At 41.6% G+C, this 16176-nt stretch overlaps 1 protein-coding gene across 2 annotated transcripts in view; it reads right to left on the bottom strand.

The window, feature by feature from the left end:
- The window catches only part of Osbpl9 (oxysterol binding protein like 9), a 139840-nt gene that overhangs the window by 109388 nt on the left and 14276 nt on the right, over positions 1 to 16176 (bottom strand). For both annotated transcript variants that reach the window (XM_028787649.1, XM_028787656.1), the window contains exon 2: positions 4197 to 4247. In XM_028787649.1, the coding sequence (XP_028643482.1) occupies positions 4197 to 4247 (51 nt within the window). The remainder of the gene's footprint in view (positions 1 to 4196; positions 4248 to 16176) is intronic.

Genomic DNA, 16176 nt, shown 5'->3' with positions numbered 1-16176 from the left:
ACCTATAACCTATAACCTATAACCTATAACCTATAACCTATAACCTAATTGCATGAGCCTTTTTCAAACAGTATTTTCTGCAGCTGTTAGCAGAATGCAACATCAGAGGGATTCACAATAGTGGAGGTCAATGTGTATTGAGACTTGGCAGTTAGGCACAGCCGCAAAAGCAGAGTAAGGGCCACAAGTGACAGTAACAGACCTTGTTAGTTTAACTACAAGCAACTAAATATGACTAACAACTTGAAAAGGGTTCTTTCTTGGAGCCTCCAGATAAGGCTCACCCAGTCTTGACTTCAGCCTTGTAGCTCTTAGCAGAAAATCCAACCAAGATGTCTACCTGTAGAATTGTGGAAAATTCAACGTGTGTTTTTGTATAATGGTGACAAAACATATCAACCTGATAGCTACTGTTTTCATCATTTTTAGGGTTCAGGTCTGCAGCATTAAGAACGTTTATCCTGCTGTATTACCTTGACCACCATCCATCTCCAGAAATCTTCTTTCTAAACTCAAACAACTCAATCCCCACCAAATAACAGCTTATTTCCCCATGCTCAGTCTGGAAACCATTTTACTTCCAGTTTGCGTGAATTAGTGACTAATAGGACTCACAAGGATAATTGTGTTTAGTGACTAGCATATTTTATTTAGCGTAACACCCTCAAAATTCATACATGTTAGCATACGTGAAATTTTCCTTTCTTTTCTTAAGGCTCAGTAGTATTTGTCTTAGTTTCTTTCCCAGTTGCTTTAGTAAAACACCCTGAAACAAGAGCACCTTAAGGGATAAAGGGTCTATTTCAGCTCCCTTTCATAATTTATATTTACAGTTCTGGATCCCAGCTTAGGGAATGTTGCCACCCACAGTGGATAGGTCTTCCTATCTCAATTAACCTAATCAGAATAATCCCTGAGAGGCATTCCCAGAGACCCATCTTCCTGGTGGTTCTAGAACTCATCAAGTGATGACTGAAGTAACCCATCACAGTATTCTACTGAGTTTGTGTCCATATCCAGATATGATATATATAATATTTTATTCAGTTTTCTATGTATAGACACTTGAATTGTTTTACTTTTGGGCTACTGTGACTAATAGTATTACAAATATAGTGCACAAAAATTTTTTTGGATATATAAATGATTGTGGACTGAAGTCATTATCTTAAAAAATTGGCCAAGTGAAACAAAATAATTAAACAGCTATCATGCCTATTGAACTACACTGTTAGGTAAACAGATAATAGAGGAAAAGAAAACTCTCATAAAATTAAGCATCACAAAATTAACATAACTATAGTCTATCTAGCTCCATTTTGCCAAGCCAGTGAGAATAAGCACTCACTAAGCATTAGCATCCACTACTATCAGTAAGGAACAGGAGTACGTCTCCTGCTCCAACAACATAACAGCTACAGTCTTGTCAACAGGGTCAAATGTGAGTCTGACTCAGTCTTTGGATGCAGCTACCAATCAGAGCAGAAACAGAGAGAGGAAGGTGCGGAACTGGACCAGAATGCTATCAGTAAAATACAGTTTCTGTACATTCCACAGGTCTTAGGGTAGCTTCAAGGGGCAAACTGTGAACAAAAGGCACTGAGTTCTTAAATAGGCAAAACAAAACCATAAAATTACTATGTACTGACATATTGTAATCCCAGAACTAGCAGCAGGCTGAAGGATCATTTGACCTTGAGAAATGGAGACCAGCTTGGGAGACACAGCAAAGCATCTAAAAAATTCTCAATTTAAAAACTATAAAATTTAAGGATATCACACCATAAAATTATAAAGAAATGCAAAGAGTGATTACTTACAAGACAGAAGGCATCTGACTGGGGCACACACCAAGGGTTTAAAGCGAAATTTTATCTCTCAGCTTGAGAGCTATGCACAGGGTTAACAATTCAACTATATTTAAAAACCAAAAAAAAAAAAAAAAACAAACCAAGAACTAAGCAATGCATTGACTGTAATGACGAGATAGTGGCCTAACTCCAAATACAATCCAATAACCTGCTGTCTCAACACAGCTCTGCCAAAGCCTCACCCTGGGCCTATCTCAAGCCAAAAAAGAGCAGTTGAAACCAGACTGAGTGGGAACTGAGATCAATAACAAGTACTCAGAAAAGCAACATGACCAAGACAAAAAGAATCACAGGACAATGTTAAAATACAAAAGTGAAGGCATGTGTGGTTGATCATGCTATAGCACTGGGGAAGCAGAGGCAAAGGAATACCACAGATTCTAGACCAGCCTGTGATAGTGAGATTCTGTCTCAAAACAACAAGAAAGAAAACCAAATAAAAATAAAAAACAGCCTAAGTTGCTTTTTGTTTGTTTTCTGAGACAGGGTTTCTCTGTGTAGCCCTGACTGTCCTGAAACTCACTCTGTAGACCAGGCTGGCCTCAAACTCAGTGATCCACTTGCCCCTGCCTTCCAGGTACTGAAATTAAAGTACAGCACCATTGCCTGCTCCTAAGTCGCTTTTTAAAAATCTTTCTGCTGTCATATATACAAGTTAGCCTTGTTTCCATTCTGCAAAACAACCATCCTTACACCCACCTCAATTCAAGACTTCCCATTATGCCTAAGCTTAGAATTGTTTTCCAATTCTTGTTAGAACTAATGATAAAAGTAACAATGTTTATCAAATATATTCACATCTTCAAAAAGTAAGGGTGTACCCTACCATCAGTTTAAAGCACCACCACCACCACCACAACAACAACAACAAAAATGATGTACTGAGTGACAGCAAGGAAACAGTTTGAAAAGGACAAAGGTGACAGACGCTGGCGGACCTAGTTGGCGAAAGGCATTAATACAGTGAAGTGAGTCTGGGAACTGTGCCCAGAGCCATGCACTCCTCCTCAGCTCTTCCTGATTGAACAGTGGCAGAAACTGAACGCACAACTAAGAGCACCATGTGAAACCCCAGGACTGCACTGTCTGCCCGTGCAGCCACTAGCCACAAAGACCCTGAGCACAACCCCTTGAGATGTACAACCAGTGCAAAGGACATGTCGGATTTCAAAGACCCAGAATGAAAAATGTCATGTCAAATCAATATCCTCCACCCTCCTGTCACTCCCCAGGACCTCACTATAGAATCCTGGCTAGCCTGAAGCTCACTATGGAGATCGGGCTGGCCTCAAACTCAGAGAGATCCACCTGACTTGGCCTCCCAAGTGTTGGGAAATGGCTCTAATGCTTTGACCTAATTCGGCTCCCAAAGGCCACACTTCCAGATGCTGAGGGTTCCTGCCTCCAGCTGTCTTTGATTGGTAATAAAGAATTGCCATACAGCCAATGGCTGAGCAGGGAGATGGAGGCGGGACTTTTGGATTGCAAGGGCAAAGGACCAAGGGAGAGAGGAAGAGGAGAATTACCATGATGGGGAAGCAGAAAGATTCAACTTAAACACCTGCCAACATGTAAGAATCCAGGAAAGTGGCCCCAGGGGGCCACTTACCTGATTGGATCTGGGGTAGCAGAGATAAAATATAGATTTAGAAGGTGTTAAGCCAGGAATACTGGAGGGGAGTGTGTGCTAGCCAGGGGAAGATTCAGAAGTTCCTAGCCATTGAGCTAGTCAATACATATCAATTTTAGCTGGTGTGTGTTTGTGTGTGTATGCGCGTGCTATGTAAAATATCTTATTAATAAGTTAACATTAACTATATGCTAAAATAATATTTTGATATATTAGCTCGTTAATTTCATCTGTTTATTTTTACTTTTTAAATGTGGGCTACCATCAGTTTTTAAGTTATATGTACAGTTCAAACTATCTTTCTCCTGGCCCACACTGCTATACATAGTTAAACAGTGCTGAGAAGATGACAGAGCAGCTGATGAGCTTTTCTGAGTCCTTTGTACTACTGCTGTGACGCCAACAGTACAACTCACTTCATTCTAGCCTTGACCCCTGTTTGTAAACTGGGGTTTTAAAGGAAAGCCAAGAGGTGCTTTAAATCATGGGTTACACCAGATCAAAATAATTGAGCTGTAGTCCTGGTCCTGATACTTTCTAGAAGTTCCTTGGAAAAACCCAATTCCCCTCCCTGAGACTTAGTTATCTGGCCCAATAGCTAAGTAAGAAAATTAAGTTAAGTCTAGACTCTGTCGCTCCATCAAAATATTTCTTTTCTGTTGAAATTAGTCTTCATAAAATGAAGAAATACTCACTCTGAGTCTAACGCATCCTCTTCGAGAGCCTCTCATCATTTTGTCCTTGGACTAAAAGAAAAACAAAACAATAATAAACGGTTAAGACAAGTGCTTTTAGAGTCATCCAGGAACTAAAAATTGAGTAACATTTATATAACTGATCATTCTTGCTGCCCATCAGCTGCCACAGACATCATTTCTTGCAGGGAAATTACCATCTTTTAAATGAAAGTAGTTTGTCATCTATTCAAACCGACCTGAGCATAGAACTTTATGCACATCCTCAGTTTACAAAAGCCACTGCCTGTCCCGTCTCATGTCCCTTCACTATAGCCCAGCATTTCTCACCTATGGGCATAAGAATCTCTCCCCATGATGCTAATAAAATGCAAAGGACCCACCACACTTTAGAAACATGCTCAAGGATTATCCATACAATTCCCAGATGCCACTTCTCCTTTTCTGCTTTGCAGCCACTCAAAGTGCTTTAGCCATCTGGACTGGATTCTCATTTCTGAGTGCCCAGCCTCCTGTGTGTTCCCTGGTTGTGGTATGTACATTCTGTGGGGCATTCTTAGGAGGGTGAGAAGTCTTTTATCTTGGCGTATTTTATGCTTTGGTGCAGTGTCTGGTATACATTAGGTGCTCAAAAAGCATTTCCTCGTGAGACACTGTTGTCCTTTCTGTCCCCTCACTAGCCTGGGTGGAACACAGGCTGTCAAAGCAAGCATAGAGCTGACATCCAGGAAATAAATACTCCTGAAAGTAAATTCGCTACTCAAAGTAAAATCTAGGAGATGGATTATAATACATAATGTAATACTTGTAGAATAACCAATATTTTCCATTTCCTACTGTATGCGAAAAAAAATCAAAACAAGCTGATTCCAAGCGACTGTACAATTGTCCTGCTTGAAGCCCCAGACACCCTACAACCTCTAAATTTCTAAGCCATGGAAACTTATGTTCAAAAGTGATTGTGGATAGACTGAAGACAGATTGCTTTTATTTTTGCAAACACAGGCATATATTTTAGGGGGAAAATACCGGGCATGATCAAAGAGTTCTTTACTAAGAAGGCAGTTAATGAAAGCATTGTTAAGAGGGGCATCCTTAAGCACTTAATAACCCTTTTATGGACCTATATTTATCTTCTCTCCAAAACAAAGGCAGGATACAAAAACATTTATTAGGTTAGAATACAACCAATGAGATTAGACTGCAAAGCTAATACACACACTCTCTTTCTCTCTCTCATAAACACACACACACACATCCTTGAGTCACCTGCATTGTAAAAATCACAAGACACAGGGCCAGACAGGCCAATGATGTTGCTTCCATTTGGATTATGAATTACAAAATACTAAAAGAGACAACTGGAAGCAATTACACAAATAGCTGAGGAACTGCTTAGGCGAATCAGAATATGGAGAGTTCTACAAAATAACTGACAGACTCATATAAAAAGTTAAGCAAAATGTCTAACACATAAACAATCTAAAACACAGAGCACAGAAAGCACAAAGGAGCAAGGACAGAGGGCAACTCTGAAGGAAGCAGAGATCCAAAAGAAAAGGGTGTGGGCCTGGACTGCAGGAGTAAAGCATGCTGGCTCATGGGTAAAGGCACGGGCAGCACACTGATGACCTGAGTTCCATCCAGCACCATAGTTCCTTTTTCAGTAAGCTGTCTCCTTTGCCTGTCACTGTCTCCCCAAGCCTGTTCGATTCTTTCTTCCAGAACACAATAATCTGGAACCCCTCCAGGTAGTGCCCCCTGAACCCTGCTATCAAGGCCAGCAACACTGTTCTCAAGTCAGCCAGGACTACCTACACGAGCTCCAGGCCAGCTTGGGCTATATACAGAGACTGTTTCAAAATAAACATAAATATGTAAAGCAAACCAGAACAAAACAGTCTTGCAGTCCAAAAGCTTCCACCATTCCTGTAGCCAAGCCTGACTTTCCAGCTCCCTGAATCAGCCAATTGCCTTCATGCCTAAGGACTTTGACAAACTGTTCTCTTGCCTGCAGTGTTTGCACAAGTTCCAGGTTCCTTAACAAGCTAATCCTGTTACCCCCAGGGAATTCCATCTGAAGCCCTAGACTACATTATAACCATTCCTGCCAAAAGCCATTTTTTAAAGTCAATCTTTCGCTTCATAATACTGTGGGGAAATAAAACTTCCCTGGAACTCTGTGTTCCAATCAAAAGCTGTAGACCATGTCACAATAATTAAATTTTTCATTTTTCTCTGATCTCAAAGAATAATAAATATTTTCTTTCCCAGCAGAGTGTAAAAAATTACATCCTGGGGGCTGGAGAGATGGCTCAGTGGTTAAGAGCACTGACTGCTCTTCCAGAGGTCCTGAGTTCAAATCCCAGCAACCACATGGTGGCTCACAACCATCTGTAATGAGATTTGATGCCCTCTTCTGGTGTGTCTGAAGACAGCTACAGTGTACTCATAAATAAAATAAATAAATCTTTAAAAAAAAAATTACATCCTGGAGTAGGGAAGTCATTTTAAGATCATGCTAAGAACCACTCAGCTCAATGTATTAAATCTGTTGCCTAACAGGGGCTCAGAATTGCTGTTCTCTGAGTTACGTTTTCTTACTTTAGGTGAACTTCAGTATTCCACTTAAGAAGCCATCCATAGGGGCTGGAGATATGATTCTGAGGCTAAGAGCACTGGTGGCTCTTGTAGAGAACCTGGGTTTGGTCCCCAGCACCCACATAGTGTCTCACAGCACCTGTAACTTCATCTCCAGGAACCAAACACCCTCTTCTGGCCTCTATGGGCACTGTACACACATCAGGAACTTGTATGTATCCAAGCATATACATAAAATAATTTTTTTTTTGGTTTTTCGAGACAGGGTTTCTCTATGTAGCCCTGGCTGTCCTGGAACTCACTCTGTAGACCAGGCTGGTCTCGAACTCAGAAATCCGCCTGCCTCTGCCTCCCAAGTGCTGGGATTAAAGGCGTGCGCCACCACCACCCGGCTAAAATAAAAACTTTAAAGTATCTTTTTTTAATCTTCTAGGGCCAGCAAGATGGTTCAGTGGGTAAAACCGCTTGCTACAAAAGCCCTACAACTTGACCTAGAACCTTTGGTAGGAGGAGAGAACTGACTCCCAAAAGTAATCTTGTCTTGGACACATCTGCTATACAACACACACATACACACTTACAATAAATAAAAATTTTCATTAATTAAGAAACATTCCATGTGCAGTCACCAAAGGTAGATGCTGATGTGGAAGTCAGGAAGTGCATGCTGATAAGAGCCTGATATGGATGTCTCCTCAGAGGTCTTCAAGAGTCTGACATATTCAGAGGCAGATGCTCACAACTAGCCATTGAACTGATCATGGGGTTCTCAATGAAGGAGTTAGAGTGAAGACTGAAGGAGCTGAAAGGATTTGCGGCACCATGAGGAGAGCAACAATACCAACCAACCACAGCTCCCAGGGTCTAAACCACCAGCCTGGGAGCACTTAGGGAGGGATCCAGGGCTTTAGCTGAATATGTAAGAGTGGAGGGCCCTGCTGGGCATAGGTGGAAGAAGAGAACAGAACCTTGACCTCATGAAGGCTGGACGCCCCAGGGGGTGGGAATTTTGAGGGTGGGGAGGTGGGAGTGGGAGGGTAGATAGAGGTTACATCCACAGATAAGAAGGAGGAGGGGTGAGGGGATTGGGGGTTCCTGGGTGGGTAGAGGATGGGGTAAGGGGACAACATATGAAATGTAAATAAAACATCCAATAGAAAATTAAAAAAAAAAACAACAAAAAAAACAACAACAACAAAAAAGAAACATTCAAGATACTCTTCATTTCAGCTCCAAAGCTGCAGATAGCATTTATATGGAAGTTAGTCTTTTAAATGTACAAAATTATTTCAATCCCCTATAATTTCTAGAGCTAGTTATAAGAATATATAATATACATATATATCACACACACACACACACACACACACACACACACACACACACACGCGTGCGCATCTGTATAGTAAAGAAGGTACTATAAACAGCATCGTCTAATAAAAACAATTTGGCTATGGGAAATGCTGAAATCTGGCTTTGCCAGTTTACCAACAGTGCAGCCTTGACCAGATCCCTTCTGTTCTCAGACTTTAGCTTCCCTGTTGGTAAAATGGAGACATAACTCACTCTCAAGAGGTGGTCCCAAGTACTTACTACAGAAATCACACAGTACCCCTGTTTATGCCCCTTTCTTGTTCCTACCTTAAATACAACAAACACAGACTGTCGTGATGCTCTTTAAAACTAAACAGGCCCATTTCTCACGAGCAACAAATTTTATCAGAGGTCAGCGTGTAATTATCCAGACATGAGCAAAAAGACTACAGAAAGGCACATGTACCTCCTCCCTGTTATCAGAGTTTTAAAACAATGGACTTCAAGGAATTGGAATTTCCCAGGAACCCTGGTGCCAGCAGAGAGACATATTTATCAGAGAGGTTTCACATAATGCTAACTTCTTGCAAGACAGACCAGGAACCAAAAGCCAGTGATAGGTCTGTGTTGGGCAGGACTACACCATGACTCAGCTGCTTAGTTAAGTGTGCCTCTTGCCCTCTATTTAAATCTAAGTCTGGAGTCTGGACCCTAAAGATGGACTTGGTTGGAACTAGTGGGTCACTGGACCTTTCCATTCCTCCCTTGTCCCAGGGTGGCCACATTGAACACTCTTTCTGCTTTTCACTGTTACTTGTTACTTTTCTTGGCCCACTGAGGGCGGGTGGACTGAGTCTCTACCTTGTCAGTGCTCCAGGACACAGACTTGACCCAAATAACTCTGGTAATAAGAACAAACACTCCCACATATGACATCTTAACACCTAAAACCTAAGAACAGCCCAAAGGTCTCTCTCAAGTCTTCTTGTCTTCCTTAGGACCGGCTCCACTGAACCAGGGTGATAAGAAATCATGTGTATCACACAGGAAGAAGCTGAAAAAAATCAAACCACCTAGAACCCATGGAACCTTGTCTCAGGCCAGTCTCCGTTCTTCGAGCTCCCCACCCCCAAAGTCACTTACCCCCTTAAAAGTGTCACTAGTTCCTCACTTTACTCTCCCCAGTGAAGACACTAAGCCTGGCAGCTGATTCGTCTTGGAGTCTCCTATGTGTGGGTCCCTGGTCCCCTAATAAACTTGCACCTACTCTCTCTTCTTATTGTGTGGTTGAGTTGGTTCATTGAACTTTCCAACTCAGAGATGACAGGAAGGAAAACTTTCCTGTACTTCTATATGCTTCCTTTCAAACATAAACTTGCCTTGTTAACTTTGCCCAATCTACACTAAGCATGCATGCCTGCACACACGCACACACACACACGCACACGCGCACCTGCCTTAAATAATACAGACTGCTCCAGGAAAAAAAAACAAACACTGAAGATGTGTGATTTCCCTCTTTCCTGCTCACACACTTCCTCTGTGGATCCTCTCCCCATCCTCCCTCCACACAGGCAGATGTTTCTACCCTGCTGTTATTATCCTGTGTTACACATTTGTGTGCCTTTTTTCCTTGTTGCATAGGAAGCCTAATTACAATTCTACTACTATTAGTTCACTCTATCTCCCAGAGCTTAGTTAGTATTTGGGATGGAGGAGGAATTAGCACACTGTGTACATCATCCCAGCCTTCCTCTTAGACATCCTACTCATTCAACAAACATAATTTACTTGAAATATGCTTATTCAGTTTCAGTTCAGGCTAGTCAACACTCCTATGCAAAACAAAAGAAACTTTTTTTTGTTGTTGTTGTTTTTTGAGACAAGGTTTCTCTGTGTAGTCCTGGCTGTCCTGGAACTCACTCTGTAGACCAGGCTGTCCTGGAACTCAGAAATCCACCTGCCTCTGCCTCCCAAGTGCTGGGATTAAAGGCGTGCGCCACCACCGCCCGGAGAAACTTTTTTTCTCTGATAACTTTTTGAGTTGTTTTGTTAAGACAGAGTAGACCATGCTGGTCTCAAAGTAGCTACTTAGCAGAGGATAACCTTGAACTCTTCCTCCTTCTACCTTCACCTCCCAAGAACTGGGATTAACAAGCATGCATTCCAGGTGGTCTTTCTTTTTTATTATATTTACTTATGGGGCACATGGGTGCGTCATGGCATGCACGTGGAGGTCAGAGAACAGCTTTCAGGAGTCAGTTTTCTTCTTCTATCATATGGGTCCCAGGGATTAAAATTATGTCATCGGGCTTGATGATAAATGCCTTTATATGCTGAATCACTTCCCCACTCCTAATTTTAGGTTTTTGACCACATTTTTTTCAATTACACTTTGAAATATTACAATAAAACAATTACAGGTTAATAGTAATATTATATAAACACAAAATCAAAACAGTGCTAAAGTAATTAATTTTTTTATACTTTTCAATTTATTTCTTATTTTATGCATATAGGTTTCTTGCCTGCAAGAATGTATGTAGTGTCTGAGGACGTCAAAAGAGGGCATCAGAACCCCTGGAACTGAGGTTACATACAGTTGTAAGCCACTATGTGGGTGCTGGGCCCTCTTCAAAAGCAGTTAAATGTTCTTGATTGCTGAGCCATCTCTTCAATCCTGGAGTAGCTACTTATTTGTATGTTAATTGTAACTACTTAGCTCTCCAAGCTTTTTTATAAGCTTTAAGAAAATCAGTTCAGTATATTTTTAGCATGCATTAAATACTCAAAATATGAGGAGCTGGTGATGCAGCTCAGTGGTAGATGGTCTGCTTGGCATGTATGAGGTCCTAGATCCTGGATCCAGCACTGCAAAGAAAAAAGGGATCACTGACTCACAGACTCTGGCTTGAAGCCAGTATACCAAAGTATCTATGAAAACCTGTTTAATTAATATATAAATGTGGGTTTATGTCACATCACAAAGTAAATGTGTCAGAAAAATTTTGCACAAGCGTGTTTAAAACTCCCTGGAGAAGATGAGCTTGCCATTTAACCAATCCTACTCTCCTTTCACAAACCAAAGAATGTCTCCCAAGCCTGTTACATGAAGACACTTAAAAACTTTTATTTGAATGTTAATTTTTACTTTGCTTAAAATACATTTATCTTAAAAAAGAGTCTCACCTGACTTGCTACAAATCTCTTGCAGCTGCAACTACTTCAGATCTGCGGTCTATCGATCTGTGTCTACACACAGCATTTCTATTATCTTGCCTGATAATGTGTATGTGTGCTTTGTTCATTTTTTCTAAAAAGTCAAGGGGTCTGATTCACTCTTGTATCTTTCCCCCTAATCTGGCACCTATCCAACCTTCTGTACAGAATAAACGAACATTTAGTAAATGATAGTGGGCATCGTGTGGAAACAGAATGTGAACAAAAGTCAAAATGCTTCAGCACCAAGACTCCTGTTGGCTCACCTCCATCCGTGTGTGCCTAGCCAGTATTACAACCTGAACCATCAATCCTCGTGCAAGACAGCAATGTCTCAGCGCACTAACTATGAAGGCAGAAACTACGAATACAGAAACACTTGCTCTTGGAAGTGGGATAGATTTTAAAAAGGGACAGGAAGGAACTTTGCAGAATGACAATTCTCTATGTTTTGATTAGGATACAGTAATAAGGCTATAAATAAAAGTGAAAACTCATTTCACTATACTTACAATATCTTTCTTTTTACTTGATACAATTAGCATTATAAAAAGCAGGTCAAAACAAAACCAGAAAGCCAAGGCAGAAGTTTTATATGGACTGGGTTCTGGTGACGGGTAGATCTCCAATATGGAGATACTGCCTCGTCCTGTTAATGTCAATGACATTAAACATCTGTAATATGAAACTCCCCTTGGCCTGAGGCAACCCATATAACCCATATCTCCCACTGTGGTGCAGCACTCAGATGACACACTGCCTTCATAATGGGATCAATGTACATTTCACGGGTATTGCCAAATGACACACATTAATGTTGCCGTTTCATTAGTATTACCCATGTGTGCTGGCCATTGGTGTGTCATCACCATTAGCATGTGTGCTGGGCACAAGTGCTAGTGTTTTATGTACTGCCATATTTAAGTTGTCACAATAAGCTTGAGACAGGCTCCTTTTTACTTATTTACCTTTAGTTTTTTGAGGCACAGTTTCACTCTCGTCTATAACCCAAGCTGGCCTGGAATTCACAGCAATTCTCTAGCCTTGCTCAAAAGACAACTTTTGAGGTTTTTTTTTTTTTTTTTGACAAAAGACAACTTCTTTGGTGAACAACTTTGTGTTGAATCTTTAGAAATGTCACATCATGCACCGCGGCCCCACTCATCTCCCAATCCTTCCATATCCACCCTCCAACCTTGTAGTTCCCATCTGAAAGTAAAATTTTAAAAATGAAAATTAGAAAAGAAAAAGAAACAACAACAAAAAACCCATCTCACTGACTGACCCCTTTGGGCAACAACCTGCTCCTCTGGGTACCAAAGCTTTCCTCTGTGCATGTCTATTTGGCTCCTCTGTCTTTCCCACATCTCCATCACATGATCGCTCATTGTCCCGGCATTGGAATACAGCGCTGTATACCCTTCCATTCAAACAGCTTACTGCAATCAATCATTGAGCTAGTTCAAGTCCTCCTACTTCTGCTACATCAATACAGGACCCTCAGAGAGACTATCAGATATCCTGTTCTGTGTCTTGAGTCCCAGGGATCCTGCAGCTAAATATCTGCAGGACCAGACCAGCTCTTCGTGTGCTCTAGCAGCTCATAGATGGGGAAGATGTATAGGTGGTAGTTGGTTGCCTGTCAGCTTTCCCATGCCCATACCAACCAGAGCTGGCTTTCCTGTTGGCCAGGTAAGGGGAAGGGCCAGCTCTGCATACCCCTCAAACATCAACATGGCTTCAGGCTGTAGTACAAGCCACAGATATCCTCATAGCCTTCAGGGGTAGTACAAGCCACAGACATCAACATCGACTCCGAATGTAGCAGGACCTCAGACCCAAACATGGCCTTCGTCAGCAGCATGGACTCAGATATCACCATAGCCTCTGATAGCTGTACAGGCCTCACAATAGGCTGTTCCTCACTGCCTTCATGTCTCAGGTTCTGTCTCTCCTTGTAGCCCACAAGCCACTCGGCTTCTCTTTCTTTCCCATCACTCCACCATGTACTTGCCTGCTTCTAGCAGTGCCTGCCCAGCCCAGAAAAGACTACTTTTAAGAGTCTCTTCTCAGCCGGGCGGTGGTGGCGCACGCCTTTAATCCCAGCACTTGGGAGGCAGAGGCAGGCGGATCTCTGAGTTCGAGGCAGCCTGGTCTACAGAGTGAGTTTCCAGGACAGCTAGGGCTACACAGAGAAACCCTGTCTCGAAAAAAAACCAAAAAAAAAAAAAAAAGTCAGTTCTCTCTTTATACTATGGGTTCAGGGAATTGAATCCAGGGTGTCAGATTAGCATAGCACAAGTTTTTACCTGCTGTGTCATTACACCAGCTCTAACTGCAACTACATTATAACGGAGAAATCAAAGAGAAATATTTAAGGAGCTTTACCACAGACATTCAGATAAGAAGTGAGAGAAACAGAATGAAGACCCAGGTACATCTACACCAGTCATGGGAAGCCTGCTTAATCTACGTCTTCCTTAAAGTGCCTGTGTCAGAGACTAAGTGAGTGACCAGCCTGTCCTCAGCTAAGTAGATACTCAGAGGACAGCACCCAGCTTTCCTTCCCAGGTGTCTGGCATGCAAACTCCTAGATTACTCAACCATAAGACTTTTTTTGGGATCTTTTCAAATTCATAAATGCACAAAGGTAATATACATACATTATATAAATTATAGTACAAACTAGATCTGCAGTACAGCCTGGGGTAACCAGGCATGCAAATCTCACAAGCACACTACTGTACAAACTAGATCTGCAGTACAGCCTGGGGTAACCAGGCATGCAAATCTCACAAGCACACTACTATTTCTGCAGTGCAGCATATAAATATTTATAAGTGTAATGAAGATTATAAATAGCTACACATTAATTCAAGACAGGCTTTGCTTTCAAACAAAAACTGTCATAAATTTAGAGAAAAAGCTTTTAGAATTCAAAGCTTTGGAGATTTCAAAATCAGGGGCAAAGGCTGGCGCTCTGGTTATCTGGTTATCTAGGAATCTGCTGCACTGTGAGTGGCAGGCTTCCGCTGCTTTTGTTTTAGAGCTCGTTGTATTGCTTTGGTTTTTAGTTATTAGTGCTGAAAGTCAAATCGAGGGCAACATGAATGCTAGGCAAGTACCCGACCACTGAGCTCCCACCTAAGCCTTTCACAGTTGCCTTTCATGATTGTCCTATCCTTGAACTCTGGGGCCATCCCTCTGCCTCAGCCTCCAAAGTGCTAGGATGACAAGGGTGTGGAACTCCACAATGGGCTCTTTCACTCTTTGTTTTAAAAAGGACAATCTTATCTTTCAGGGAGAATTTTAGGCTAACAGCTCAGGGAAGAGAACCACAGGTTCAATTAGGGACAGCCGAGATGACTTAGGATTTTGCATTCCTTATGAAGTTAAATATTAAATACTAAAGAGGAGCACACACTTCGCAAATTATTTATAGCACATCAGTGATGTGCGCTAGACCTCAGTGCAGGCTTGTTTTGTTTCCCAAATACCACCCCAAAACACTAAATATTGATTCATGTTTTTTTAAAGAGAGTTGACTGAGGAAAATAATGGGGAAGTATTAAACTCTAAGTGCTTTGTGCTTCAATATTAGTATTTCCCCCACTAAACTGTGAAATTATAATCTATTATTTATCATTCAATTTCATATCTTTATCAAAAAATGCCTGAGGAACTTTTTCCTGACTTGGAAAAAGACCAATGTGGGCACAAAATAAAACGAGAACTAGAAGAAAACCCTCTAAAATTTTAAAGAGTGAGCCGTGGCCAGCTTGGAAGAGTGCTCTGTAGCTCAATGGGGAGAGAGAATGTGGCTCAGGGGGAGGAGTCAGCCATGGCTTGGTGGGGAGAATAGAGAGAGCCATGGCCTGGTAGGGAGAGAGGCAGAGAGAGCTGTGGCCTGGTGGAGAGAGAGAGGGAAAGAGAGCTGTGGTTTGGTGGGAAGAGGAACTCTGCAAAATGCTGACCTGAGTTTGATTCCCAGAGCCCACAGGGCAGAAGGAAAGAACTGACTACCAGAAGTTGTTCTCTGACACGAACATGTATGTGTGGTAAAGATTTGCACACACATACATGCGCATGCATAGACATACACTTGTAAATGAAAAGACAGTCTTCCAAAACTTTACAATACACATGTATGAAGATACGTGTAACACACAAATACAAATCTAGTTAACAAGGACGAGAGCTGGACCGGTGAAGCTTCGTTGTTTTGTCTAATCCCAAGACTCATTTTGCAGAGCCCAATTTAGAAAGGGACTGTGCTCCAAAACTGGGGTTGATTGGGGGGGGGGGGGGATGAATGCAAAGAAACTGTTAAATTTGATTCCCAAGTGAGGTAGAGAAAGCATTTGAAATCTAGTATGTAAGTATGAAAATGGAGTAAATCTTAAGAACTCAAACACTTCCTCAGAAAAGGTTTCCTTAAAGAATCTCTATCACAAATGTTAGTGCTTAAGAGAAATGTGGGCACAGGAGAGTAAGGAAGTAGCTGAGAGTCCAGGGCCATGCAGGAGTCATTCTCGCTTCTCCTTCCATCATATGGGTCTCAGGAAACCAGACTCAGGCCATCAGTCTGGCAACAAGCACCTTCACTCACTGAGCCAAACTCGTATAACTTAACAAAGAAAGAAAAGAAGGCCTGAATTTAAAATGGGCATGGCTATGAATCAATACTTTCCCAAAGATATTCAATTGGTCAGTAACACGTGAAAGATTGAATAGCCATAAAGAAAATATAAGCAGAAAAGATAATACTTCATATCCATTGGGATAGATATGATCAAAATGTAGGTAACAAATGTTCTTGAAATTGGACCCCCCCCCAAAAAAAAAA

This window comes from Grammomys surdaster, unplaced genomic scaffold, assembly GCF_004785775.1.
Source record: "Grammomys surdaster isolate TR1022 unplaced genomic scaffold, NIH_TR_1.0 100, whole genome shotgun sequence".
NCBI classification, from domain to species: Eukaryota; Metazoa; Chordata; class Mammalia; order Rodentia; family Muridae; genus Grammomys; species Grammomys surdaster.
Note: the sequence above shows the minus strand (reverse complement) of the source record. Positions and strands in the feature narration are given on the sequence as shown.